The 26,938-nt window shown below is 41.3% G+C and overlaps 2 protein-coding genes across 3 annotated transcripts; one reads left to right on the plus strand and one right to left on the minus strand.

The window, feature by feature from the left end:
* Positions 1-6,609: 6,609 nt before the first annotated feature.
* On the plus strand, positions 6,610-13,898 carry syt19 (synaptotagmin XIX). Of its 2 annotated transcripts, XM_085464592.1 has the most exons (9): positions 6,610-6,904; positions 8,299-8,533; positions 8,638-8,711; positions 9,755-9,874; positions 10,726-10,911; positions 11,071-11,217; positions 11,470-11,589; positions 12,825-12,936; positions 13,035-13,898. In XM_085464592.1, the coding sequence occupies exons 2-9, from the start codon at positions 8,332-8,334 to the stop codon at positions 13,340-13,342; spliced, it is 1,269 nt and encodes a 422-aa protein (XP_085320718.1). In that variant the 5' UTR covers positions 6,610-6,904; positions 8,299-8,331; the 3' UTR covers positions 13,343-13,898. The 2 variants fall into 2 exon arrangements, with proteins under 2 accessions (XP_085320718.1, XP_085320717.1); XM_085464591.1 differs by having other exon boundaries at positions 6,610-8,533.
* A 1,436-nt stretch (positions 13,899-15,334) lies between these two features.
* Positions 15,335-26,283, minus strand: LOC146706428 (myosin heavy chain, fast skeletal muscle-like). The gene is made up of 41 exons (XM_085464590.1): positions 26,248-26,283; positions 26,067-26,107; positions 25,308-25,529; positions 25,089-25,232; positions 24,830-24,986; positions 24,712-24,739; positions 24,526-24,631; positions 24,339-24,431; positions 24,193-24,256; positions 24,013-24,111; positions 23,828-23,931; positions 23,592-23,730; positions 23,346-23,464; positions 23,014-23,163; positions 22,752-22,922; positions 22,342-22,642; positions 22,167-22,231; positions 21,991-22,078; positions 21,771-21,888; positions 21,565-21,688; positions 20,836-20,972; positions 20,491-20,746; positions 20,159-20,401; positions 19,893-20,069; positions 19,654-19,799; positions 19,468-19,558; positions 18,972-19,361; positions 18,748-18,874; positions 18,518-18,636; positions 18,158-18,354; positions 17,893-18,076; positions 17,641-17,806; positions 17,433-17,557; positions 17,012-17,320; positions 16,727-16,930; positions 16,515-16,640; positions 16,262-16,432; positions 16,071-16,175; positions 15,850-15,945; positions 15,602-15,733; positions 15,335-15,433 (listed from the first exon to the last, which is right to left on the minus strand). The coding sequence occupies exons 3-41, from the start codon at positions 25,512-25,514 to the stop codon at positions 15,413-15,415; spliced, it is 5,799 nt and encodes a 1,932-aa protein (XP_085320716.1). The 5' UTR covers positions 25,515-25,529; positions 26,067-26,107; positions 26,248-26,283; the 3' UTR covers positions 15,335-15,412.
* Between the last annotated feature and the right edge of the window lie 655 nt (positions 26,284-26,938).

Genomic DNA, 26,938 nt, shown 5'->3' on the forward strand with positions numbered 1-26,938 from the left:
TGATTGTTTATTTGGTTGAATAGTTATTTTAAAAATGTGTGACAGTGTTTTTAAGATTCAACTCCAATACATACAAAAATTAGGACACTGGCAAAAAGACCTTCAAAGAAGCTGTGACCCAGTTTCAGTCCTTTGCATGTTGAGTGTGCTTGTAGACATTTTAGTGGATTTAGCTTTGCAAAAATAAAGGTGTAACAATTGAAGTCCACAATGCCGTTAGTTATTGCACCTAGAAATTCTCATACCATTGCAACCCCAATAGGGAATTAAAAAACATTAACAGCTACAAAGAATGTGGGAAAAGGTTGTAAAAGTGCTCTCTTGGCACCCTACTTCTGACCCCACCGATCTTCATACATCTCCATCACCCTGGGTAAACAGACCTGAATAAAATGATTAGTTCATTACCAGGCCTCTGGAGAACTTCAAGACATGTTGAGGAGGTCATTTAGCCTTTTAAATAAGCTGTGTTGGATCAAGGACACATCTAAAATCTGCAGGACACCGGCCCTCGAGGCCTGGGCTCTGTCCCAATTCAGGGTCTGCACGCTTGAAGTACGCATTTCATAATGTGGATTGCACAACACTGGACATTACATTCTTCATTTCCAGTTAATACTTGTACAGCTGCTGTTATTGTGTATATATTTATTTATATTTCTTCATACATTCTTATATAGTTCTATATTGTGTATTTTGTTGTACAGTTATTTTATTTTCAACTTTAATTTATATATTTTCTTAATCTTTCCCAGTTAAATTTACCCTTCATTCTAATTTGTGTTGTACAGTTACTTCATTTTTAACCTTAATTTATATTTTATTCCTCCCTAGTTAAATTTACCCTTTTTAATTTTTCATATTTATTTCCTATCTTATTCATAGCCTTTTCATTTTCTTTTCTTTAGGTCACGAGCAGTTGTCCAAGCATTTCACTACATATCGTACTGTGTATGACTGTGTACGTGACAAATAAAATTTGAATTTGAATTTCAAGTGCGGTTATGTCACCGCCACGCAACGACGGCTGTCCCAATTCGAAGTGTACTTCAAATGCATACTCCAAATGCGCCGTCGATTTCCCCAAATATCAAGCGTGGTCCGGTGCACGCTTCGTGGTCCCATATATCCCACAATTCTTAGCGCGACGGTGGGTGTGGATAATTTTGCCGCAAAATACGGCAGAAGGGAGCAGCCGAAGAGGTTTTTTTTTTTTTTTTTCAAACTTTATTGAACTTATAAAGCGAACAGTCAGTCATTCCAGTTCAGTTTGTACAGTAGACATACAAGGCAAATAAGAGTAACAATATACAGTACAATGAAATAAGGATAAATAAATAAAGGATAGAAAAGAAAAAAAGGGGGGGAATGTGACAGACTTCATAACAACTTTGTACTTGAAACTTGTGACAGCTCATTCCTTAAACATTTCTGAATGAATTTCAATCAATGATAAACCTTTTTTATTGGAATTTAATGTAAGAGAGTTTAAGTAATATTCAATTTCAATCAAAAACAAATTAAATGATGGGGTTGAGTTTTGAAATTTACATTTATGTATATGGAATTTCCCTAATAAGATGGAGCGGCCGAAGAGTGAACTGTTAAAAGTACTGAATATGACGTCACTTATTTATGTGCGAATGTTTAATAATTAAAGTCAGTCATATATCCTCAAACACAACAAGCTGCAAGTCAGTGATATATGTATATGTGTGTGTGTGTGTGTGTGTGTATATATATATATATATATAACCATAACCAAGTAGCCGGCATAGTGTACAGGAACATCTGTGCCGAGTATAACCTGGAAGTCCCGAGGTCAAAATGGGAGATGCCCCCAAGGGTGGTGGAGAATGACCGAGCTAAGATCCTGTGGGACTTCCAGATACAGACGGACAAAATGGTGGTGGCTAACCAACCGGACATAGTGGTGGTAGACAAACAGAAGAAGACGGCCGTAGTGATCGATGTAGTGGTTCCGAATGACAGCAATATCAGGAAGAAGGAACACGAGAAGCTGGAGAAATACCAAGGGCTCAGAGAAGAGCTCGAGAGGATGTGGAGGGTGAAGGTAACGGTGGTCCCCGTGGTAATCGGAGCACTAGGTGCGGTGACTCCCAAGCTAGGCGAGTGGCTCCAGCAGATCCCGGGAACAACATCGGAAATCTCTGTCCAGAAGAGCGCAGTCCTGGGAACAGCTAAGATACTGCGCAGGACCCTCAAGCTCCCAGGCCTCTGGTAGAGGACCCGAGCTTGAAGGATAAACCGCCCGCAGGGGCGTGCTGGGTGTTTTATATATATATATATAAAAACAAAACACCCAGCACCTTCAACCTATCCTTCAAGCTCGGGTCCTCTACCAGAGGCCTGGGAGCTTGAGGGTCCTGCGCAGTATCTTAGCTGTTCCCAGGACTGCGCTCTTCTGGACAGAGATCTCCGATGGTATTCCCGGGATCTGCTGGAGCCACTCGCCTAGCTTGGGAGTCACCGCACCTAGTGCTCCGATTACCACGGGGACCACCGTTACCTTCACCCTCCACATCCTCTCGAGCTCTTCTCTGAGCCCTTGGTATTTCTCCAGCTTCTCGTGTTCCTTCTTCCTGATATTGCTGTCATTCGGAACCGCTACATCGATCACTATGGCCATCTTCTTCTGTTTGTCTACCACCACTATGTCCGTTGGTTAGCCGGACCAACGGACATAGTGGTGGTATGGCTATGTCCATACCACCACCAAGTGGTGGTGGCTAACCAACCACTTGGTTAGCCACCACCATTTTGTCCATCTGTATCTGGAAGTCCCACAGGATCTTAGCTCGGTCATTCTCCACCACCCTTGGGGGCATCTCCCATTTTGACCTCGGGACTTCCAGGTTATACTCGGCACAGATGTTCCTGTACACTATGCCGGCCACTTGGTTATGGCGTTCCATGTATGCCTTGCCTGCTAGTATCTTGCACCCTGCTGTTATGTGCTGGATTGTCTCTGGGGCATCTTTACACAGCCTGCACCTGGGGTCTTGCCTGATGTGATAGACCCCAGCCTCTATGGATCTTGTACTCAGAGCTTGTTCTTGTGCTGCCATGATTAGTGCCTCTGTGCTGTCTTTCAGTCCAGCTTTATCCAGCCACTGGTAGGATTTCTGGATATCAGCCACCTCCTCTATCTGCCGGTGGTACATACCGTGCAGGGGCCTGTCCTTCCATGATGGTTCCTCGTCTCCCTCCTCTTTCTTGGGTTTCTGCTGCCTGAGGTATTCACTGAGCACTCGGTCAGTTGGGGCCATCTTCCCAATGTATTCTTGGATGTTCGTTGTCTCATCCTGGACTGTGGTGCTGACACTCACCAGTCCCCGGCCCCCTTCCTTCCGCTTAGCGTACAGCCTCCGGGTGCTGGACTTGGGGTGAAACCCTCCATGCATGGTAAGGAGCTTTCTTGTCTTTATGTCAGTGGCTTCTATCTCCTCCTTTGGCCAGCCTATTACCCCAGCAGGGTACCTGATCACGGGCAGGGCGTACGTGTTGATGGCCCGGATCTTGTTCTTACCATTCAGCTGACTCCTCAGGACTTGCCTGACCCTCTGCAGGTACTTGGTGGTTGCAGCTTTTCTAGCGGCCTCTTCATGGTTCCCATTCGCCTGCGGGATCCCCAAGTACTTGTAACTGTCCTCTATGTCTGCAATTTTGCCTTCTGGTAGTTCAATCCCCTCAGTTCTGACTACCTTCCCTCTCTTTGTTACCATCCGACTACACTTCTCCAGTCCGAACGACATTCCAATGTCATTGCTGTATAGCCTGGTAGTGTGGATCAGTGAATCAATGTCTCGTTCACTCTTGGCATACAGCTTGATGTCATCCATGTACAGGAGGTGGCTGACAACTGCTCCGTTCCGTAGTCGGTATCCGTAGCCAGTCTTGTTAATGATCTCACTGAGGAGGTTCAGGCCTATGCAGAACAGCAGTGGGGACAGAGCATCTCCTTGGTAGATCCCGCACTTGATGGTGACTTGTGCTATGGGCTTGGAGTTGGCCTCTAGTGTTGTACGCCACATCCCCATTGAGTTCCCGATGAAGGCTCTTAGGGTCCCATTGATCTTGTACAATTCTAGGCATTCCAGTATCCAGCTGTGGGGCATTAAGTCATAGGCCTTCTTGTAATTAATCCAAACCGTGCACAGGTTGGTCAGTCTGGTCTTGCAGTCTCGGCTGACTGTTCTGTCTACCAGTAGCTGGTGTTTTGCGCCTCTGGTATTCTTGCCAATTCCTTTCTGTGTCCCGCTCATGTATTGACCCATGTGCCTGTTCATCTTAGCCGATATGATGCCTGACAGGAGCTTCCATGTAGTACTGAGGCAGGTTATTGGTCGGTAGTTGGAGGGGACCGGTCCCTTGGGGATCAGGACCGTCCGACCTTCGGTTAGCCATTCCGGGTGTCTCTCGTTAGCTAGCAGCTGGTTCATTTGTGCTGCCAGACACTCATGGAGTGCAGTCAGCTTCTTTAGCCAGTAGGCGTGAACCATGTCGGGCCCTGGTGCTGTCCAACTCTTCATACTGGAGACCCTTTCTTGGATATCTGCCACTGTGCCACTGGACCCTGTTCAGGGAGGTCGCTGTGGTCTGCCCTCAGATCCACTAGCCACTGAGCATTGCCGTTATGGGTTGCGTCCTTCTCCCATATGCTCTTCCAGTATTGCTCCGTCTCCAGCCTTGGTGGTGCTGTTCTCTTATTATTATTGTTCCCTTGCCACTGAGAGTACACCTTTGCTGGTTCTGTGGAGAACAGCTGGTTTATTCGCCTACCTTCTATCTCTCTGGTGTACCTCCTCAAGCGGCTGGCCAAGGCTGTGAGTCTTTGCTTGGCAGTTTCCAAGGCCTCAGGTATGGACAGCTTGCTGTATTTCTTATGCACCTTCTTTGTCGCACCTTTCTGCAACTCTGTTAGTTGGCTAACCTCCCTCCGTGCTACTTTGATCTTGCCCTCTAGCCTCCTTCTCCATGGAGGGTACTGCCCCTTGTGGCTGTTCAACTTGTAGCCAAGCATCTCACTGATCACTGTTGCCGTATTGTAGATCAGCTTGTTAGTGTCGGTAATCGTGGTTGTAGGTATTGTCCATAGTGCTGCATTAACATCATCTAGCAGACCTTCTGAGGGTACTTCACGTAATCTTGGTAACCGGCTACGGGGGATCCAGGTTTCAAGCTTGGCCATGATCCTTTTTTTCCAGGTCAGTTCCTCTCGCACTCAACGATCCTTCTCCTATCGCACTTGGGGCTATGTACCCAATCTCGGGTGGGGGTGATGATATCTCCCCCCTGACCTGGCGTCCTGACTCCTCCTTGCCTTAGCATTTGTGTTGTACCTCGTCAATCTCTAGCTGTGAGAGCAGTCCCTTCTTTTGAATGTTGGAACACTGAGCTACTAGTTGTTTCGCTGTCATTGTGGATGTTGGGTATCGAAGAATCCATAGGTCCCTCACCCTATTCATGTAGCCCCTTCCGCCGGGGTTACTTGCGTAGTAGCATTCCAACAACGCCCTGTTTTCGTCTCTTGCCCACCGATGCCTTCTTGTTCCAGTAGCCCACTTTTCGTCAGGGTGCCCTGGTTCCTCAACACCTGACGCGGACCTTGTTGATCCGGGCGACGTCCGAGCTGGCATGCCTTCATATTTATCTGTCTCGCTCATGTCTGCGGTAGGCTTGCTTAGCATAGGGGGTCTAGACCCTTACTGGATACAGACGCCCCAGGCAGGAATTGAACTTGCGATCCTCTGTTCCAAAGGCGTGTAGTCTAACCACTACGCAGCTGGACGGCACAACAGTTCTCCAAAAATGAAGCCAAAATGTCTCTATAGCCCCCTGGTGTCCTTACTGCCAAAAGCAAAGCTCTTATTTTTGCTAATAAAGAACAACTCTATCAAAAGTCTTTCTGTTTTTTATGACATCAGTCTCACTTTCACATAACGATGTCTGCAGCTTAGCTTTTTGTATTTACTTTGCTTTTGACATGCTGTCTTCTGTGGATGACAAGAAGACAGCCTTAACCCTGACCCCAGCCCTCTTTGCATCACTTCTGTGAGAGTCTTAACCCAAAACCAAACTGTGCCTCCATTGTTTTGCACTTTGATCAGAAGACACCTTTCATCCATATCACAGTGTTGAAGAAGAAAACTCATGACTCATGCCCACAATGCAATGGTCATGTAATATGAAGTTCCCTGTGTGACGTTTTAAGTTTCAGTGTAAGTTTCATGAAGCAGTTCTTTGACTGGGTTTTTAAAAGTTGCAAAATAAAAGCAATGTTAATTCTGAGAGTGACAAGGAAATGAGAAAGCTTAGTCATCAAGGTTTTCTTTCTCATTTTTCTAAAAACACTTTACCTGTCTTAAGTGTTACTTGATAGGCCAATTTTTACATACATTTCCTTTTCCCATTTGCAGGCCTTGCTGTCAGCAAGCAGTCCTGCAACATATTAGGTGACCATTCAGCAAGACAATTTCAAGGGAAGTGTTTTAAGACAAACAGGGCATGATCCTGGCTGACCTTTAAGCTGTTGAAAGTACGTTACCACTGTCATTTTATAACACCTGTATCTGCAGCCAGCTAATCAAACCAGTCTGCCCAGAATGGTGTGTTGATAGTCATGTGTTAGGTGAAAGAGAGAGAGAGAGGGAGGGTGTGTGTCTATGTGTGTGCGCGTGTGTGTGTGTGTGTCTGTGTGTGAGTGTGTGAGTGTAGAGTGACCAAAGTAGGAGCAACAGTTACATGATAAGGTACTAGTTTGAATTTCTCTTTGCAGAGAAGTTCTTTTGTTTCTGTGGAGATGTAAGTGCGCACACAATGGATTTATAGCACAGGAAAAGGAAAGAAGAAAAAGGAGACCTCAGTTTTTAACTTATCACAGGTAAATATTTAACTGTCCTTAAAGCAATTTTAGCCACGATTCAAGCAGCAACAGAAGGTCTGTGCAGTAGTGAAGTGTATGTCTGTTTTTACCTTTTACCTGTCCTTTTAAATTCTGTGACCTAGCAACACATTGTAAAATTGCCTTAGATTTTTACTTTGTCTTAATAGAAACATTAGGTACTACGTTTTCTGTCATGTTGCACAGAGCAGGTCCAGTGCTCTTTGACGAAACTATTTCTGATAGGAGTTAAGCATTTTTTAGAAAAGAGATACAGCTGTACTGTTTTTCTTTACCTGAGGGAACGCTCAGATAATACCAGGGCGTTTGGACATTTGGTAGGTATTTAGTGTGCACATGTCTGGAATTTTTGGTAAAGGTACAGGTGTAAAACTTTGTTAATGCCACTAACTGTATATAACAGCTTTAGAAGAAAAATGATATTTTTTTCATACTTTCATACTAAGAAAGTTGTAGAAAAATGTTCATCAGGCTCTGCTTTACTACATTCAACATGAAGGAAAACAGTAGTTAAGCTGATATATGTCTAGACTCATTTGTGCTTTATTATTATATATTATGTGCATTCAATCCAAGTTCCGTGCCTCAAAACTGGACTGTGGATTCAATTAGTTAGGCCAAGTTATAACAACAGTCACCAACAACTAGAACATTGTTTTTCCCTGCAATGCTTGTTTGATTTTCTCTTTGAGGAGAGTGCAGTTAATGGGTTTGGTTTTTTTTTACTTTTACCAAAAAGTTTTCAGCGAAAAAGACCAATGACCAAAAGACCAGCCGAGATTTTAATTATTGGTCAATGATCTGTCACTGAGTGTCCTTTGCTATATTTTAATAATGTGTTGATACGTATTATTAGCTATTAGTCTAAAAATATGAGAATAGATTTTTTTTTAAATCCAGTTCCCAAGTGTCCAAGTAACATCTTCAAACTTTATATTGTCATACACATGCGATCTGAAACTGTAATAGATTAATCGACATTAATTGATTCTTCCTAACTAGATGATCATTTCAAAATCAGTGCTGAATATTTTTGTAAATTCCACTGTTGGTTAACATCAGAAACAATGTATTGTTGGAATCTTAATTTTTTTTTTAAAAAGCAACATGCTTTACTATTTTTTCGGCTTTTTTGTAACAGCAAATTTGAAAACTTGTGGATAACAACAATAATAATAATTTTGATTATAGTGCTGATGGATTAAACATTAATGTTAGTTTAATTCACTGTGGCATTACATGGATAGTAGTCTAATAATTTTTTTAAGCACTGTATATTTTTTTTAAATACATTACATTACATACCTGCTATTAGCAGGTCCTTTAATCCACCCAGCTATGGTCCTCACATGCTCTGTGTTCCTGTATTGCAGAGGTATGTGCAGACCACATGGCCGCAGAAAGCCATGGTGACTCTTATAGACTACCCAGCTCCTATGGAGCTGTTTTCAAAAGCTGGAGAGCTGAGAATGCCATTTTCTGATGTGGTCAAATACTGCATTCTGGGTATCTCCATCATTCTCCTACTGCTGGCTCTGGGCATCTTAGCCTGGCAGATCTACAGATTCTGCACAGAGAAATACACTACATACACCCAGCAAGATGCAGGTGAGTAGGAATTACAGTAATACTCAGTGTAGTGCATATTGACAAGCCAGAGGGACTGTGACACAAATTATTAAATGTATGGTTGTGTCTGTTTTCTGCGATAGGGCATAATGATTTGCTGTATTCAGACGAAGGGCCAACGACAACAGGAAACTACTCAGGAGCTCCAAGTACCAAAGTAAGAGGAAACGTTTTCACAATTGAACACTAATGTGCACATGGTCTTGACCAGACTGTATAAACCAGGTTAAGAGAAAATCCTGCTTTGAGGAATCTGCTGTCTTTCAGTTGATACTTGGGATTTGTGCATCTGAACAAGGTGAATCTCTGAAATGTAATATATTGCTGCTAATTTCTTTTGGACACAGTTATTGAGTTACATGTTAAGATTCTGGAACAGAATTGGTGAGAAATGCAGGAAATATTTAGGACTGCTTAAAAAAAATGAAGTGAATTTTTCTGAAAATTGTAGATTCACGGTGTAATCAGGTAATGCCAATTTACTTAAACATGAGAATTTTCAGTAGGAAATTAGTAAAACAGGATGATATAAATACCACACAATTAAGAGTTTTAATATATTTTGTACCACAGAAGTCAGCATTTAGCATGTAACTTTACTAAGGACTGTTTTAGAGGACTGTCAGACAGAAGGCAGATAAGTAAACCACAGGCTGGGTGGGGTGTTTGTGTGGATGTGTTTGAGAAGTCGGGCAGTTTATTTGGATAGTCTGCTGTTTGCTTCATACCACATGACTGACCCGTGTCAGGAAAAGTTCTGCTGAGTGTAAAAACTTCCATGTAGAGTGTTAGAACAACGGCAAATGATAGCTAAATTAAGAGTGATGAAAATTGAGGACCACAGATGTAAACCTGAATGTAGGCAGCATTTTAATGTAGTATTACAAGCTGAAGCTACTACATCTAAATCACCTTGAGCACCTTTGTGATAGAGCAGGCAATAACAACTATGATGCAAGTGAAGGACTCTAGTCTAAGGACAGTTATAAATTAATACCCTTGACTGCTATGTACATGAAACCAGATCCATCATGACAGCGTGTACATGTGAAATATCTAAGTATTTCCTCGATAGATGTGAGTCTTTAAAGAGTAGAGGCTTAAAAATTAATTGTGCTCTGTGTTATAAAGGCTTATACAACTAGCCTGCTTTCTTTCTTAATTCCTGGGTAAATAGTGCCCATTTGTGTGTGCCTGCAGCTGGAGGATGTCAGCACAGAGGCCCACAGACTGAGTCGCTACCTGTCTCAGCCCTCGTTTCCCTCCTTAGCATCCACCGAGGCAGCTGGAGACAAAGAAGAGCAGGCAACTATTCAAAAGGTAAAACTGGTATTTTATCCAGTTTATATATTTTATTTTGGACAGACAGAAACCCAAGGTCCAGTGAAATTATTAATGAGAGACAAAACAGGAAGTATATTCATTTAGTGCAGTGTTGCTCTGTTGGTGTTTCTACAGTTATTTAAAGATCCAAAACTTAAAGATTCATAAAACAACACCAGCAACATCCGGCAATGAGCACCAATTATGCACAGCTTTTTAAAATATGTTATGAATGTATCACTTTTTTTTATTTAAAGTCTGCTAAATAAAGCTGTCAGATTAATTAAGTGGTGTAAAATTGAGATTTTCCTATCATTAAATAGAGATGCCAACGTTTAGGTAAACGCTACAAGCTGCTCTCTTACTAGTAAACCATAAACATAACCACATGGTGGCGCCAAGAGTGAGTTTATAGAGAGACAAGTTAAAAAATGCAGTGTAAGTATGCATACAGATACCCTTGCACTTTTGCATGAATTAAACTTATGCTCACAGATACATGTGTAGACTCATTTCTCTGGCTGTAGAAGCACCTCACCACAGTCATTAGGATTCATCTTCTGTCAACCAAAGATCTCTGAGCTAAATGTCCTGTAAATCCTTCTGGCATCTGTTTAGATATTCAGGATGAATCAGGTTGACTAAAAGATAAGCAGGCTGAATTTAATTTTACATTCTTTTCCTAATTCTTTTCCTATTTGAGTATGTAACAGAAATTTAAACATCATTAAAAAAAATGTCCCATCAATCCTCACAAAATAAGATTAACAGTAAATGACTGATGACACAGTTTCAGGCAAAATCAACTACAGTCTTTGGGTCTTTCCTAACATATCCTCCCGTATCAGGTGGATGGATCATTACGATTCTCCGTCTACTATGATCAGATGCAGTCACGTCTGGTGGTCACCGTGCTGCAGGTGGAGGGGCTTTTGGAACAGAGTGAGAGCCGAACCCTCCAACCATTTGTTAAAATACTGCTCATGTGGGCTGGATCAGAGGCTGTAGAAGTCGAGGGCTTTAAAGATGAAGAGGTAAGTTTGTCGTATTATTATTTTCCGTGAACTTATTTTCTTCCTTTTCTTGATACATATTTAAAAAATACAATCCACGCTGTCTTTGAGTTTTCATTCAGCACAGCATCTCTGTACTAAAGACAAAGGTGTCATAAATTACTGGTGTGATCCTCTTAGGGGGAAGGCTTGTCGCCTGTTCTGTGGACAGTACTGCAGGAGTGGCGTACTCGCATTGTGAAAGGCAGCTGTAACCCTTTATTTGGAGACCAGTTCAGCTGTGTTTTACAAGAGGAAAAGCTTCATCATATCAACCTAAGGATGGAGGTTCTGCACTACATATCTCTCATTCTTAAAAAATATTTGTTCAGGACTCAAACGGTATTGCTTGTATTAAATCATGCATGCAGTTTGCATGTTAGCTGTCACATTTCAAGGGCCAGAGAATTTAAAGCCATAAGCACTACAGCTATGTTACAGTACTTTAGTCTCTTTTCACTTGTTGAGAGAAAAAAGTATGAATGATAAATGTTTTTATCTGTTGTGGTGTAAATCATTTGGTGTCTGTATGCATCTCAGGTACGAGACTTTGATAAATTCTCCAGAAACACAGTGTTAGGAGATGTGAGGGTTCCTTTAGGACAGCTCAACATCTCCTACCCTCTGGAACTACAGGAGGATCTAAAGATACCCCAGAAGGTACTGCAGGGGGCGCACACACACAACACACAGCATGCACACAGGACTGGCTTTCAGTAGCATCTCAAGTAGTTGATGTTATGTAAAGGTGAAATACAGAGTATGTCAATATGATTATAAAACTATATAATAACTATATTTAGCCATAATAATAAAAATGAAAGCTAATATTCGGGGTGGCTGTAGCTCAGGTGGCAGAGCAGGTCAGCCACTAATCAGAAGGTCGGTGGTTCGATCCCAGGCTGCCTCCTGCCTGCATGCCAAATATCCTTGGGCAAGATACTAACCCCATGTTTGCCTACTGGTGGTGGTCAGAGGGCCCGGTGGCGCCTGTGTCCGGCAGCCTCGCCTCTGTCAGTGCGCCCCAGGGCAGCTGTGGCTACAATGTAGCTTGCTATCGCCAGTGTGTGAATGTGTGTGTGAATGGGTGGATGACTGAATGTAGTGTAAAGCGCTTTGGGGTCCTATGGACTAGAAAAGCGCTATACAAATACAGGCCATTTACCATATTCATTGTGTAAATGGAAATAATTAAACAGACATTTACAGACGTGACAGATGATAGTAAAAATATAATAGAGTACATTGTTATAACTATATAATCCTTCTTCATAGTCCACACAAAAATTGTTCCATTTTCAGAAAAGCAATCATTTTTGTTAGTGTTTATAGTACCTATGCCTAATATTTTGTCCACAGCATTAATGTACCACGAGTGAGGCAAAATATTAGGAGTAATTTAGAATTGCACAGGTGAACCCAAAAGTGCATTTGTGTAGCTAGAATTTTATTTTCCACAGAAAATTTAGTTTAACTTTTACTGGTTTGTGTAATTTGTGGATCGTATGGTGCCATCATTATTGTCAATGATATTTCAATAACTGAACATGGCATCCGTCTAAGCATCTAGTTTACTATAATAATGAATTATTATATTGGGGCAATAATAATTCATGTAATATTTTTTTAATTGCTCAAAGAAAAGAAAAATATATTTGTAACACTAGTGCAACTGAAACCACAGGATGACCTTTGCCTCTTTAATTTAAGATCAAACAAAAGAAAAAGATGTTATACTTTTGAGTTATGACTGTGGCCATTTAATACATTTTGTGCTTATGTGGTGATTTTTAGCCCTGCTGAATACTGTCATTTATGTTTGTGCCTGCAACTATATCACTTTTTTTTTTTTAAACTGTGCATAAATGTACATTATACTGATGCGTTCTCCAAAGGATCTTGTTGGAGAGGTGCTTTTGTCCCTGAAATTTCTTCCCACGTCTCAGAGGCTGGAGGTTGGCCTGCTAAAGGTCAAAACTGTCCTTTCTGAGATATCCCCAAATGCAGGTAAATTAAAAAAAGACACCTTCACACAAAAAAGACGCCAGCTTTGATGCACATACGGTTATAAATTCATGTAATCTGTGTATGTGTGTGTTGCACAGCCCTGTATGCCAGGATCAGCGTCCAGTGCAATCAGTTCAAGCTAAAGTACCAGAAAAGCTCTACAGTGGCTCGGTGCCTGGTGACTGTTTTCAATGAGGTCCTCTTGTTCTCCCTGCCAGAGGTTCATCTGGAGCGGTGTAAAATTTTGGTCTCTATATATGAAACTCGCCCAACAAGCAAATCAGCCAAACAGCTGATCGGACAGCTGAGTGTGGGGAAGGAGAAGAGTTCAGAAGATGAGCACTGGACTTTGATGATGCGCTCAGTACGTCAGCCAGTAGCAAAGTGGCATGGCCTACTGATCTGAAACACAGCAGAACCACCGCTATCATCATGGAGTGTTGTATTTGTATGTTTTTACCCTGAAAGCATGTGTATCAGACTGTTCAGGCATCTGCACTTGCTGAGGTAAAGACCAGACATGCTTGTCCTCCTGATCTCACAGTGACACAAAACTTTATTACTCTCCGTACTTACTGCTACTCAACGGTAAACGTGATGTTTGTAACAATGCTCCACTTTCTCAATGCCACACTAACATTACTCTCATTACTCAGTTTATGAGAGGCATTATTGACGAACTGTTGGTTCAAATGTTTATTTTGGTTGCTAAAGCAGAAACTGTACTTGTTGCTATCTACATGTAATTAGCGTGTACCTAGATCAGTACGAGAGGACTCGAAAAAATAATGAATGCCACAGTTATGATGATTAGTTGCTTTTTTTTATTTTTTATACAATGTGTATCTTTTAATCCACAATTTATTCTATGAAATGTAATATATGAGACATTAACTTCACAAGATAGAATGCAGTTGTTTAAAACTTCCCATGAATCCTTAATAAATTCCATCATTTGGTAACGGTCACAATAATGTTATTGGAGTATTAAGCCATGATTAACGTGATATCATTTTTAGCAGAATGGCAGTGCTGCGATAAAAGAGTGTTCTGCATATCACTCTTTTTGTATGAAGGGTCCAGCACAACTGAATAATTTAAATAATAAGTGCTTAAAAGCACTAAAATTACAAGTATGTTGACTTTTTCTCCTGATAATCAACATGTCCTCACCCTGCTCTGTGGCTAGAGTGCGCCATTTTGTGCACATGTGTGATAAATTGAACACAAGCGGGCGACTGTGTGCGAAGACAAAGTGTGAGAAATACTAATTACATTTACAGTTACAATTTAAGTATGAAATAAAAACATACATTATTGAAAAGTTTACAAAATAGCAAAATAAAGTGACTGGACAGAACAAAATTAAAGTAATTACCGCAAATTTTAAAAAGAATTAAAAAGTATAGAATATGTACCTTTGAAATAAGGTGATTAAGTGGAAGTGACAAAGCCACACGTGGAATATCAGAACCATCATAATTTCTTTGAATTTTCCAGTTGACTAATCCCAATAATTGAAGTTATCAAAAATGAAGAAATAAAAAAAACAAAAAAAAAACAACTTTGAATACATGTTTTAAAAGACTTGCTTCTGCTTTTAAGTCTCCTTTTTTAGGCTGTCAGGCAGGATGCTTTATCACCCAATCCATTAATGAGAAAAGAAAAAGAAGCCAGAAATGAGCTGAGCATGATTGGACAAAGGTTTAGGAAACCAGGGAGAATATCCACACAGCAAAGAGCAAAAACCCATGGTCAGGTGAGTAATATACAGGTACAGTGTTGTATTGCTTTTATTTTAGCTATGCCAGTCTCATTCAGCTAGCATGTGCTTCACGAACAGCAACGATTAGTTTTGAATCCTCATTATGATTGTTATGCAGAAAGCCAGGCTCTTTTTAAAATGTGATCCAATGAGTAAAATAAGCTCTTTGTTAAACATTCTTCTCAAACTCAGTGTGTCACTTTTTTTCACTGCACACATTCTGTAGCTGAATTTGAAACGGATTATGTGGGGTATGTTTTTCAAGCTAGAGCACTAGATTACAAAGAAAGCTTAAAATACACAAGAATGCATTTTGAATGAAGTTATTAATGTTACCTATTTATTTATGTTCATGTTGATTCTTTAAGTGCAGGTTATTGTGATTGTTTTTTCCCTCCCAAACCACTGTCTCTAACTTCTTATCTACATTCACGAGTCCCTCTGGAGTATCTTCGCTCTGAGTTGTTTGTGCTCAAAGTCCTAAGATGTTAATTGAGATATACTTCTATGTATTCATGCCTAAATTAATAACTGAATGCAGGATACCTCAGTAAAGATTCATTAGCACTTAGATTACCCGTGTGTCATGTTTACTCTCTTGTTTATTACTATGAAAATATCACAGACAGGAAATTGTGATAAAAAATATTTTATTGGAGTGTATTTCATATCATATTATATGATTAGAAATGCACAGTTCACACATGTGCTTTACTCAGCTGCATCTTTTCCCTGTAGAACAAAAGAAAACAGTACATATGGGTCTGTGTGTATAAAAACAGAGCATTCAGTGAAAACAAATCAAATTATTGTCTGTAGCCAATTTTATGAAATTCAAAGCAGAATTGGGATATTTCTTCTTATAACTTTGTGCAAAGTCTAAAGTGTGTGTACATTTACCTTGCCAGAGTCGCGGCTCTTAGCTCTCAGCTTGTTGACCTGGGACTCGGCAATGTCGGCACGTTCCTCGGCCTCCTCAAGCTCATGCTGGATCTTCCTGTACTTGGACAGATGGGTATTGGCCTGCTCCTCCTGTAACATTGTAATAAGTCAAAATTTCTTAGTGTCCAAAACGATGACAGTTTGTTTGCACAAAACTAAAATCTGACATAGAGTTGAGGGTTTTTTTTTCTGTGTGTGGTCCTTACCGCTTCCTCAGCCTGCCTCTTGTAGGCCTTCACCTTGAGCTGCAGCTTGTCAACCAGATCCTGCAGCCTGTTAATGTTCTTCTTGTCCTCCTCAGTCTATAAAAGAAAACACATTTTAAAAATGTGATCCACTGGTTGCTGGAAAAGGCTCCAGCCCCCCGCGACCCTGATAAGGATAAGTGGAACAGAATGGATGGATGTAAAATGTTAATGTGCTTTACCTGATAGGTGAGCTCCTTCACTCTCCTCTCATATTTACGGACACCCTTAACAGCATCTGCACCACGCCTCTGCTCAGCTTCAACCTCAGCCTCCAGCTCACGCACCTTCAGAAAATTGAGCAAACTTTTAAAATCCATGGTTTATATATGTGTGTTTTCACACATATTTTTCAGTTGCACATTCTTCTTACCCTGGACTCAAGTTTCTGGAGCTGTTTCTTGCCACCCTTCATAGCCAGATTCTCAGCCTCATCCAGGCGGTGCTGCAGGTCCTTAACAGCAGCCTCAAGGTTCTTCTTCATCCTCTCCAGGTGAGCGCTAGTGTCCTGCTCCTTCTTCAGCTCCTCAGCCATCACAGCAGCCTTGAAAACATGACCTCAATTAACAGAGTGATGAAGACAAAGCTGAGTTGTATCGTCGTAGTGGACATGTGTATAAACCTACATCAGTGATGGCCTTCTTGGCCTTGTCCTCTGCATTTCTTGCTTCCTGAACAGTGTCATCCACTTCACTCTGGATCTGAACCAGGTCAGCCTCAAGCTTCTTCTTGGTATTCAGAAGGCTTGTGTTCTAAGACATGGAAAGTTTACATTTTAGGATGTTCATTTTAAGTTTGTCTAAAGAAACAATTAAAGTGTCTCTTCAAAAATGTTCACCTGAGAGTGCAGCAGACCAACACGCTCACTGGCGTCCACCAGCTCCTGCTCAGCGATTTTGCGGCTTCTCTCTGTCTGTTCCAGGGCAGCTCTAAGCTCCTCAATTTCAGCTACCATGAGACCGTTCCTGCGCTCCACCATAGCAGCTTGTTCCTTGAGGTCATCCTGAGACCTGACAGCATCATCCAGGTGCAATTGTGCATCCTAGTAAAAAAGAATATCAAAATTATATTCACATGAATAAAAAAATGCACTTGTGTACAACAGCTATGTGCTCTATCATACCTTCAGCTGTGCCTGGACATTTCTCAGCTGTTTCTGGGACTCAGCAGCCTGGCGATTAGCATGGCTCAGCTGAATCTCCATCTCATTCAGATCACCCTCCATCTTCTTCTTGATTCTCAGGGCATCATTCCTGCTCCTGACCTCAGAATCCAGAGTGCTCTGCATGGAGTCAGTCACTCTCTGGCTGTTCCTCTTGATCTGCTCCATCTCTTCATCTTTCTCTGCCAGCTTCCTGTCTACTTCACCTTTGACCTGGTTGAGCTCCAGCTGAACACGCAGGATCTTAGACTCTTCGTGCTCCAGAGTTCCCTAATCATATGAAAGAATGAATATGAAAAGATATTCATCTCTGCATTTGTAGATTTTACTTGTGTATAACTGAATATTTATTTTCAGAGGAGCTCCTCAGACAAAGATTTACCTCAGCCTCTTCAAGAGCTGTCTGGATCTCAGACTTCTCTGTCTCCACCTGCTTCTTGGCCTTCTCCAGCTCATGAATGCTCTTTCCAGTCTCACCAATCTGTTCAGTCAGATCGGAGATCTCCTCTGCAGAGGCATGTGTGATATTGTTTAGTCTTAAGACATTAAAAATGAACACACGTTACTTGCACAGCATAGTAGGAACTCACGTTGCAGGTTCTTGTTTTCACGCTTCATGGTCTCCAGCTGATCCAAGGCTTCCTCATAGGAGTTCTTCATCTTGAACAGTTCAGTGCTGAGAGAACGAGCCTCCTTCTGAGCTCCTTCCACCTCTGCCTGACCCTCCTCATACTTCTGTTTCCACTCTGCCAACACCTATATATACATTCGATGCAGTTATTCACCCATACTAAGAGAAACCATGAGTTTGTGTCTTGTTCAAGCAAAGTAAATGATGGTACCTTGTCAAAGTTCCTCTGCTTCTTGTCCAGGTTAGCGGCCAGGCCATTAGCTCTCTCCACATCAATCATGAGGTCCTCCACTTCACTCTGGAGCCTCTGTTTGGTCTTCTCCAGAGAAGCACACTTGGAGTTAACAGCCTCGATCTGCTCCTCTGCCTCCTGAAGGCGCTGGGCCAGCTTTTTCCTTTATGAAAAAACATTGTTTCAGTAAAAGCTTATTGTTTTACTTGTTTTTTGCTCACATTCTTACTAACTAAATACTCACTTGGCTTCCTCAAGCTCCTCAGTGCGCTGGATAGCATCAGTTTCATATTTGCTTCTCCACTGAGCCACCTCACTGTTGGCCTTGGACATTGAACGCTGCAGCTCAGCCTTGGCCTCCTGCTCCTCTTCAAACTGTTCCCTCAGCAGGTCACAGTCGTGGCGAGCTGACTGCAGTGCATGGGCAAGGGCATTCTTGGCCTGGTGTAAGACACATCATTGCATGAGCAAAATGTCGGAATTACCAACAAAAAACTATACGCACTTTTACCATTTATGATGGATTCAAACTTGGGCCTTACAGCATAGGGATCACCTGCTCTGTCTGGTAAGCCATACCAGCCTCCATTGAAGTGTTTCTTACCTTAATCTCCTCTTCAATGTGTCTCTTCAGCTCCTCAATCTGCTGTGTGAAGGCCTGTTTGCCTCTGGTCAGCTGAGAGACGAGAGCTTCTTTCTCTTCAATCTGGCGGCTGAACTCACCTTGTGTAAAAATAGTCATCAAACTTTAGTTTGTGTTCAGTTTTTCTATCGAAAACAGAAGATCACTATAAAGGACTAAGTTCGGATCACTGCATGTTGTCTTATACAAACCATTTTCAGTAAGCAGACGTGCTCTCTGTGCACCCAAATCATTGATCTGACGGACATTTTCATCGTTTTTGGCCTTCAGTTCACTAAGTTGGTCCTCAAGAGTACGGCACATCTTTTCAAGATTTCCCTAGAGAGGGAGAAAAAGATTCATCAGTGACAAGCTTTTATATCATCACTATTTGCTGGTGATTTAAGTATTAAAATAAATGCATTTTGTTGTTTACCTTTGCTTTAGCGACAGCTTCCATGTTGCTGGACAGGTCGTCAATCTCCATCTTGTATTCACTCTTTTCCTTCTCAAGCTTCTGCTTCACACGTTGGAGGTTGTCGATCTGCTCTCCCAGCTCAGCAACGCTGTCAGCCTGCTTCTTGCGCAGAGCAGCAGCGGTGGCTTCATGCTGCAGAGTAGACTCCTCCAGGTCACGACGGAGCTTCTGGAACTCAGCTTCACGCTTCTTGTTCATCTCAATCTGAGCAGCAGTTGCACCACCTGCTTCCTCCAGCCTTTCACTGATCTCTTCAAGTTCCCTGGAGAGGTCAGCTCTCTGCTTCTCAACCTTGGCGCGAGCAGCACGTTCAGCCTCAATCTCCTCCTCCAGCTCTTCAATACGAGCCTGTTGGATTAGATGTGTGTCTCCTTTGAGTAAACTTTCAAATTTAAAGTACAACGCAGAAAATATGTATGGACTATCATTTGATGTAACATCATGTATCATCTACCTGAAGCTCCTTGATCTTCTTCTGAAGCTGGGCACCCATTGACTGCTCATCCTCAATCTTGCTAAGGAGCTGACTGATTTCAAAGTCTTTCCTGTGAAAATAATAAGTTGCATAATTAATAAATGTACATATTATGTCCAATCCTTAGAAGGATGCTTGTCATAAAGGGGGGAAAAATGAAAGTACTTTTTCAGTTTCTCATCAGACTGCTGCTTGTCATTCTCAAGATCCATAATGGATTCCTGGGCGAGCTTCAGATCACCCTCCAGCTTCCTCTTGGCTCTCTCAAGGTCCATACGAAGCTTCTTCTCTTGTTCCAGAGAACCCTCAAGCTGCACAATGACATGACTTTGTTATTCTCTTGTTCAAGAAGAGGTTTCTTTTCTCTCTCTGTTTTGCCATCACCTGTGACATTTTCAACTTACATCATCAACTTGCTGCTCAAGCTTGGTCTTGGACTTGGTCAGAGTGTTGACTTTGTCTTCCTCAGACTGGAGGTCATCAAGAGTCTGCTGATGAGCCTCCTGAAGAGCTTTCTTCTCCTTAGTCAGCTTAGCGATGCTCTCATCTTGAGAAGCCATCTCTTCAGTCAGATTCTTCACCTACATTTGCAATTACAGTGTTATTAACATGTGACTGTATTGTTGTATACATGTTGTTTAATCTGCTAGGTATAATCCAAATGTCAAACCTTGTTCTCAGTGGCATGTTTCTCCTTCTCTACTTTAGCCAAGGTAAGCTCCAGGTCATCGATATCTTTCTTGAGCTCAGAGCATTCATCCTCCAGCTTTCTCTTCTTGCCAGTGAGCTCGGCATTGATTTCTTCTTCATCCTCCAGTCTCTCAGTTACCTCTTTGAGTTTTGCCTCCAGCTGAATCTTGCTCTTGATAAGTCCCTCACATCTCTCCTCAGCATCTGAGAGATTCTCTGATTCCTAGTTTGCATTGGAAGAACACACATGAACACGTTAACATTTTATGGTAACAAAATAAAAGGGCACAGCTTCTCTTGATATCTACTTACAGATGCCACTTGGAGCTGCAGATCGTTCTTCTCCTGCAGAAGGGACACCATCTTCTCCTCTAGTTCCTTCTTCTTGGCCAGGGCAGCAGCCAGATCTGTTTTCATCTTCTCATAATTCTCCTTCATCTGCTGCAGCTCCTTCTCAGTTTCAGCACTCTTGAGCAGAGGCTTGATCTTGTAGTACACCTTCATCCATGGCCAGTGTTTGACATTCATGAATGAGCGGATGTTGTACTGGATGGTGTAGATGGACTCCCTGTGCACAAGAGATTTCCATTATTGACAAAGTTATTTTTCACTGTTTTTATTCTGGCTCATTGCTCTTAATTGCTGTGTTCAACATACCTCCTCTCCGTCATTTTGACATACTCCTTTCTCATGAGGAAACCACGGCAGACAGCCTGAGTCATGGTGACCAGAGCTGCCAACTTTTCATCTCTCATCTCCTCAAGGGTACCCAGGAGACCAGCCTTGAAGAACACCTAAATGATCACAAGAGAGAATTATATTATAGTAAGCATTCAATTAGAAATGATTCAGAAAGTAAATGTAAATCTACATCAGGTTTGCGGAATTTTATGAACGTACACAGTGAAAGGCTTGCTAAACTAATGACATGCTATTTGAGAAACCTTGTGCCTCCTGTGTAGACACGTCTGCATTACATATGGGAGTTGGTTTATTGTCTACCATACAATATCTCATGTGTGCACAAAGTAGCATAATTTATGTCAAATGAGCCACATAAAATAATAAGAATTTTTAAAACAAAAAAGAAAACATAACGATAAATGTGTCAAATAGTTGATTAAATGTACTTTGAGAAAAAATAGGAAAATTTTGATTTGAACTTCATGTGTAACTATGATAATAAATCCAGGGCTATTGAAATTTGGGGATGGAAACTTGTTGATGTTTTACTTGAGCTTCTTTTTAGTTTTCATCCAGTTCACTGACCTTACTTCCTTCAGTTTTGTCCAAAAGTAATTGTTTTAAGCAGACAGATTTTTAAAAATTAAAAAAGTAATTTTATATTCATGCATGGATCTATAGTAATGCAATCAGGCTGTTTACCTTAGTGTGTCCAAATCTGTACTGGTCGTGATCAACATCAATTGATCCAAGCAGTTTCTCTGCAGCCTTCTTGTTGTCAATGAACTGGCCCTCAGGGATGACGCTGGCATTCAGTACCTTGTATCTTTTGTGAGAGAGTGATTTGTCAGTGTCAGCATTTTCTTATCATATTTTGAATCAAAAGTCCACGAGGATATTAATTGCACCTCTGTTTGAAGTCACCATAGAGGATTCTGCTGGGGAAACCTTTTCTGCAGATTCTGATACCCTCCAGCACACCGTTACACCTGAGCTGGTGGATGACCAAGAAGTTCTCCATCAGACCTGTAGAACAAAAATGTTTGAGTTCATACTGTGAACAAACACTAATTTGCTGTTTTCTAATCCAAACCTGTGCATGCAGGCACACAAATTATGTTGGGTTACCTGGAGTCTTTGACTCGTTAGGGATCAGGCAACGCACAAAGTGAGGATGGGTGCTTCTCAGGTTTGTCATTAGCTTGCCCAAGTTCTCCTGTAGGTACACAAAAGTACATTTTTGTCATGAAAAGTAAAAATAAAAAATGTATTATTTTACATTTAATTTACTTCTCAAACCTTACCCTGAACTGTGAAGACACAGTCTGCATGGAGCCACCCTTCTTCTTGCCACCCTTCTTGCCAGTCTCTGTTTTTTGTTTGTGAATTGTAATTAAAAACATTGTGAGACTCGTAATACCAAACAAAACTTAATAACATGTAGAATATGGAAAATGTATGTTTTCAGTTACATCATACCTTCAACTACAGGTGGATACAGAAGACTCAGCAGTTTAACTGAGGACTTCTGGTAAAGTTGCAGCACAGACTCATTCAGTGGGTCCTTGTTCTTATCCAGCCAGCCACTGATGTTGTAGTCCACAGTGCCAGCATAGTGCACCAGGGAGAAGTGGGCCTCAGCCTTGCCCTTGGCAGGTTTTGGCTTCTCAAATGCTTTGCACTTGCCAAGATGCTGGTCATATAGTTTGTTCTTGAAGGATGTGTCAGTTGCCTTGGGGAACATGCACTCCTCTTCAAGGATGGAGAAGATGCCCATGGGCTTGATGAAGGTAAAGAAAAGAGATATGTCACCAAGTGGCACTTTTCCTCTATTATAACAAAACTGACACAAAAAAGATATAAGATTCAAACATGAACTTGAAGTATACCTTTTCAATAAGCTCAATGCAGGCAGCCAAGTCCATGCCAAAGTCAATGAACTCCCAGATAATACCCTCCTTCTTGTACTCCTCTTGCTCCAGGACGAACATGTGGTGGTTGAAAAACTGTTGCAGTTTCTCATTGGTGAAGTTAATGCACAGTTGTTCCAAGGTGTTGAACTGTGAGGGGAGAAAAGGGTAGGGAAAAAATCACTAAGCGGGATCTTATAATTGAAGTAGAGTTTCCCCATTTGTTAGCAATAAAGCTTACATCAAAGATCTCAAAGCCAGCAATATCCAGGACACCAATGAAGTAATTCCTTTGCTGCTTTGTGTCCAACATCTGGTTGATACGGATGACCATCCACAAGAACATCTTTTCATAGATGGACTTGGCCAGGGCTGTCACAGAGTTCAGCACCTAAAAAAATAAAAAGGGAAAATTTGATTGAATCACAAAATGCATTTAAGACCAAATATTTAACAAACATATACCTGGCAAATAATTATCTATTAAATCTGGTACATGATTATGTTTCATTTGATCCAAATACGCTCTGATTTAAGCAGCGCATGTTTTTTGTACCAGTTTGTCTCATTTACCTGAGGTACAGTCTGTCCCTTGGTGACATACTCATTTCCGACCTTCACTCTGGGATAGCACAGAGCCTTCAGCATGTCAGCAGAGTTCAAACCCAGCAAGTAAGCAACCTTGTCAGCATCTGAAAACAGCAATTTATAACATTATTATACAGTACATACATTATACAGTATGTGACAAGGATTTTTTAGTCTAATTGGCAACCATACTGCTCTTATTCACAAGTATTTTTTTAACTAAGTACTCACCCTCTGTGCCATCAGGCTCAGCTTGCTCCTCACGCTGCTTCTGCTTGAACTTCATGTTACCATGATGAAGCACAGCACCAGTCATTTTGTAGATGCTCATCTTCTCCTCATTACTGAAGCCCAGGATGTCAATAGCATTCTGTTCAAAAGTGTCCACATAAAACACTGCATAAACACTTTTTTTTCTTAAAGACAAACATCATTGATATTTTAATTATAAATCAAATCTCACTCACATCTGTTGCTTCCAGCTCAACTTTGTCATCAATGCTGGCCACAGTAATCTGACCCATGCTGCACATGGGGAAGTCGTAGGGGTTGGTTGTGATGAGGGCTATTTCTGGAAAAAAGAATAAAACACAAGTGTTTAATAAATTGTTTAAAATGAGAACTGTGCAACAACTTTGGTTTTGCTGCTTACCAAGCAGCTCTGGCTTGTGGTTTGTCATCATCTGGTAGAAGATGTGGTAACCTCTCTCATCGGGAAGCTGGAATGTCACTCTAGACTTCTCCAGCAGATCTGCAGATTTTGATCACATTTTGAAGTCACAGTTTGTCCCAAAGTCAGATGAGCTACTCACATTGTGAATTTGTCACTTACATGTCTCAATATCAGCACTAGCCAGTTTGCCAGTTGTGCCAAAATGAATCCTGATGAATTTACCCTGTTTGGAACAAAAGGAGCTGTCAAAGTCACGCAACAATCATAACACTATTTCTCCTATCTAAAGATCACTCCATACTTACAAAACGAGAAGAGTTGTCATTCCTCACAGTTTTGGCGTTACCGTAAGCCTCCAGCAAGGGATTGGCTGCAATAATCTGATCCTCCAGGGACCCCTTAAACCCAGGTTTAAGAAATATATGAGAAAATTATTTTTCTTACTGAAGTATATTTTGTAATGATTTTACTAATCTTATCACGTTTGTGTACCTGCATTTTGTTTTGGTCCTTCTTCTTATCTCCACCAACTGAGATAGTGGCAAAGTACTGGATGACACGCTTGGTGTTCACAGTCTTTCCGGCACCAGATTCTCCACTGGGTGTAGACAAATACTTTTAAGAGTTTGTTCGAAATGCTGAACTATTTTAAACAAAGTCAAACAATGTGACACTTACGTGATCAAGACAGACTGGTTCTCCCTATCTGTTAAAATGAAAAAGGAGTTCACTATGTATTTCTGTAGTTATCACCATATATATGATTAAATATTTGATTTTTGAGTTAAAGGCATACCAGTAAGCATGAACTGATAAGCGTTGTCAGAGACAGAGAAGATGTGGGGTGGAGCCTCCATACGCTTCTTGCCTCTATAGGCAGCGACGACTTCAGAGTCGTACACTGGGAGCCACTTGTAGGGATTTACTGTGGCGCAGAACAACCCAGAGTAGGTCTAAAAGTGGTTAAAGAGATTTTTTAAAAAGTGGATGTTAATTAACAGTTGCTGTTAGAAGAGTAATTTTAAAAGTTTTGCTTCTTAGGAAGACAGTCTCACATAGATCATCCATGCTGCATAACGCTCTTTGAGGTTATACAGCACAGAGGCTTCATTGAGGTGGGTCATCATGGCCATGTCCTCAATTTTGTCGAACTTGGGAGGGTTCATTGGGGAGACGTCGTCTTCTTTGACTGTCCTGTCCTGCAACAGCACATTGATCACGATGAGAATTTGTCACATCTGACTCTCAGTAAACTCTAACTTTATAATACCGACCTCCTGAGTGTCCAAGACTTTGACGGTGACATTGGCACCATCTTTCTTGATGATAGTACCCTTCAAGTACAGCTCTTTGGCATCAGTCACATAGCAGGCAGACTTGGCATCAAAAGGTTTGTTCTGAGCCTCAATTCTCTCCTTCTCTGGCTTACGGAGGTAAATGGCAGCTTTGCCATAAACGGCCATCTCTGCGTCCGTACTCATGGTGGCGGTTTACTTCTATGATGTTATGACAAATAAGTGTAATCTTAGACAAATATGTTAGAGTTATCGCTGAGTTCTTGTGAGTGGACAGCTAACACCTTAACATCAAAGACAAATAATCCGTCCATCCATCCATTCGCTTCTGCTTATCCTTTGCAGGGTTGCGGGGCGTGCTGGAGCCTATCCCAGCTGTCATAGGGCGAGAGGCGGGTACACCCTGGACAGGCCAGTCCAGACGCCAGTCTGTCGCAGCGCCAACACACAGGGACAAACAACCATTCACACTCACATTCACACCTAGTGGCAATTTGGATTTTTTCCAATTAACCTATCCCCACAAGCTGCATGTCTTTGGATGGTGGGAACCCACGCAAACACGGGGAGAACATGCAAACTCCACACAGAAAGACCCCGGCCTGATGTTGGAATTGAACTCAGGACCTTCTTGCTGTGCGGCAACAGTGCTAACCACCGTGCCACCGTGCTGCCCAAAGACAAATAATATAAAACATAAAATACTGACAATTTTAAATAGTTAAAAGTTGTCCATACCTGACTCTGTTTCTGTCAAAAGTATGTTATATTGCACAATCCTGTTGAACACATATGAGATATTGTCAATTACTTGGAAAATACTTGTTTTTAAAAAAGTAAATAAATGTATTTATTTAAGTACTATTATAATAATAATGAAGATACTACCAGTTCCAAAGCAGATAGAAGACAAACCTACCACAAGCAAAAGTCTTCTTCTTCTACCACAGACTGATGTGCTCTCGCGGACTGCTTATATTCAATGCAGCATGCTTACCCGACAAAGTTATATATGGGAGAAATGCCAAATGTGGTGTGGATACCAGAGTGAGCAGACATCCGCTGAAACATAGTGCAAGGACATACTGTACATCAGCTTTCACTTCTAAACATCCTTTAATTAAAGCTATTTTTAAAGAAAGCAAAGGATTTCTCACTTAAAAACAATTCAAAGTATCATGTCCACATTAAAGAAACAAGGTGCAAAAGAAAAGGGGATTCCAAAAAATGCTTTGTGTTTTTTCAAGTTGCAGTTGTGAAGCTGATTTATTTTATGAAGCATCTCCAAAACAATGATTCCCCCTGGTTGCCTTTGCCATATTTTACACTACAGGTTGTATTTCAGCTGTATTTTTCAGGACAGTGTCACACAGATGAAGATCTACTTACAGCTGAACTTTTAATGAAAACAGCTGTCTGCACAGGCTGCAAAGCGGCTCATTTTTCACTGACGGTGTATGAGTGTAACCACAACTCCAGTGTTTAGAGACTTCAAGTCTATTTTCTAATAATATTTGAAGATAGACTTGAACAGTACCTTATTGTTACACTTACACAATGATTTACTATCATTTAATTCCATTGACCTGTATAAACTTTGAAATATTTTT

The sequence above is a fragment of the Copadichromis virginalis genome, linkage group LG7 (assembly GCF_057382275.1).
Source record: "Copadichromis virginalis isolate Kocher_CV1m ecotype Utaka linkage group LG7, C_Virginalis_male_GT1.1, whole genome shotgun sequence".
In the NCBI taxonomy this organism is placed as follows: Eukaryota; Metazoa; Chordata; class Actinopteri; order Cichliformes; family Cichlidae; genus Copadichromis; species Copadichromis virginalis.

What these genes read in the sequence shown, in the direction of transcription:
- syt19 (XM_085464591.1), top strand. Translation starts at nt 8,275, where the DNA reads ATGCTCTGTGTTCCTGTATTGCAGAGGTATGTGCAGACCACATGGCCG. An exon ending in ATATCAACCTAAGGATGGAG is followed by an intron (nt 11,218 to 11,469) that starts GTTCTGCACTAC and finishes TATGCATCTCAG; the next exon opens with GTACGAGACTTTGATAAATT. An exon ending in TGAGATATCCCCAAATGCAG is followed by an intron (nt 12,937 to 13,034) that starts GTAAATTAAAAA and finishes TGTGTTGCACAG; the next exon opens with CCCTGTATGCCAGGATCAGC.
- LOC146706428 (XM_085464590.1), bottom strand. Translation starts at nt 25,514, where the DNA reads ATGAGTACGGACGCAGAGATGGCCGTTTATGGCAAAGCTGCCATTTAC. An exon ending in TGCAGCTCCAAGTGGCATCT is followed by an intron (nt 20,402 to 20,490) that starts GTAAGTAGATAT and finishes AATGCAAACTAG; the next exon opens with GAATCAGAGAATCTCTCAGA. An exon ending in TTGGTCTGCTGCACTCTCAG is followed by an intron (nt 16,641 to 16,726) that starts GTGAACATTTTT and finishes TCCATGTCTTAG; the next exon opens with AACACAAGCCTTCTGAATAC.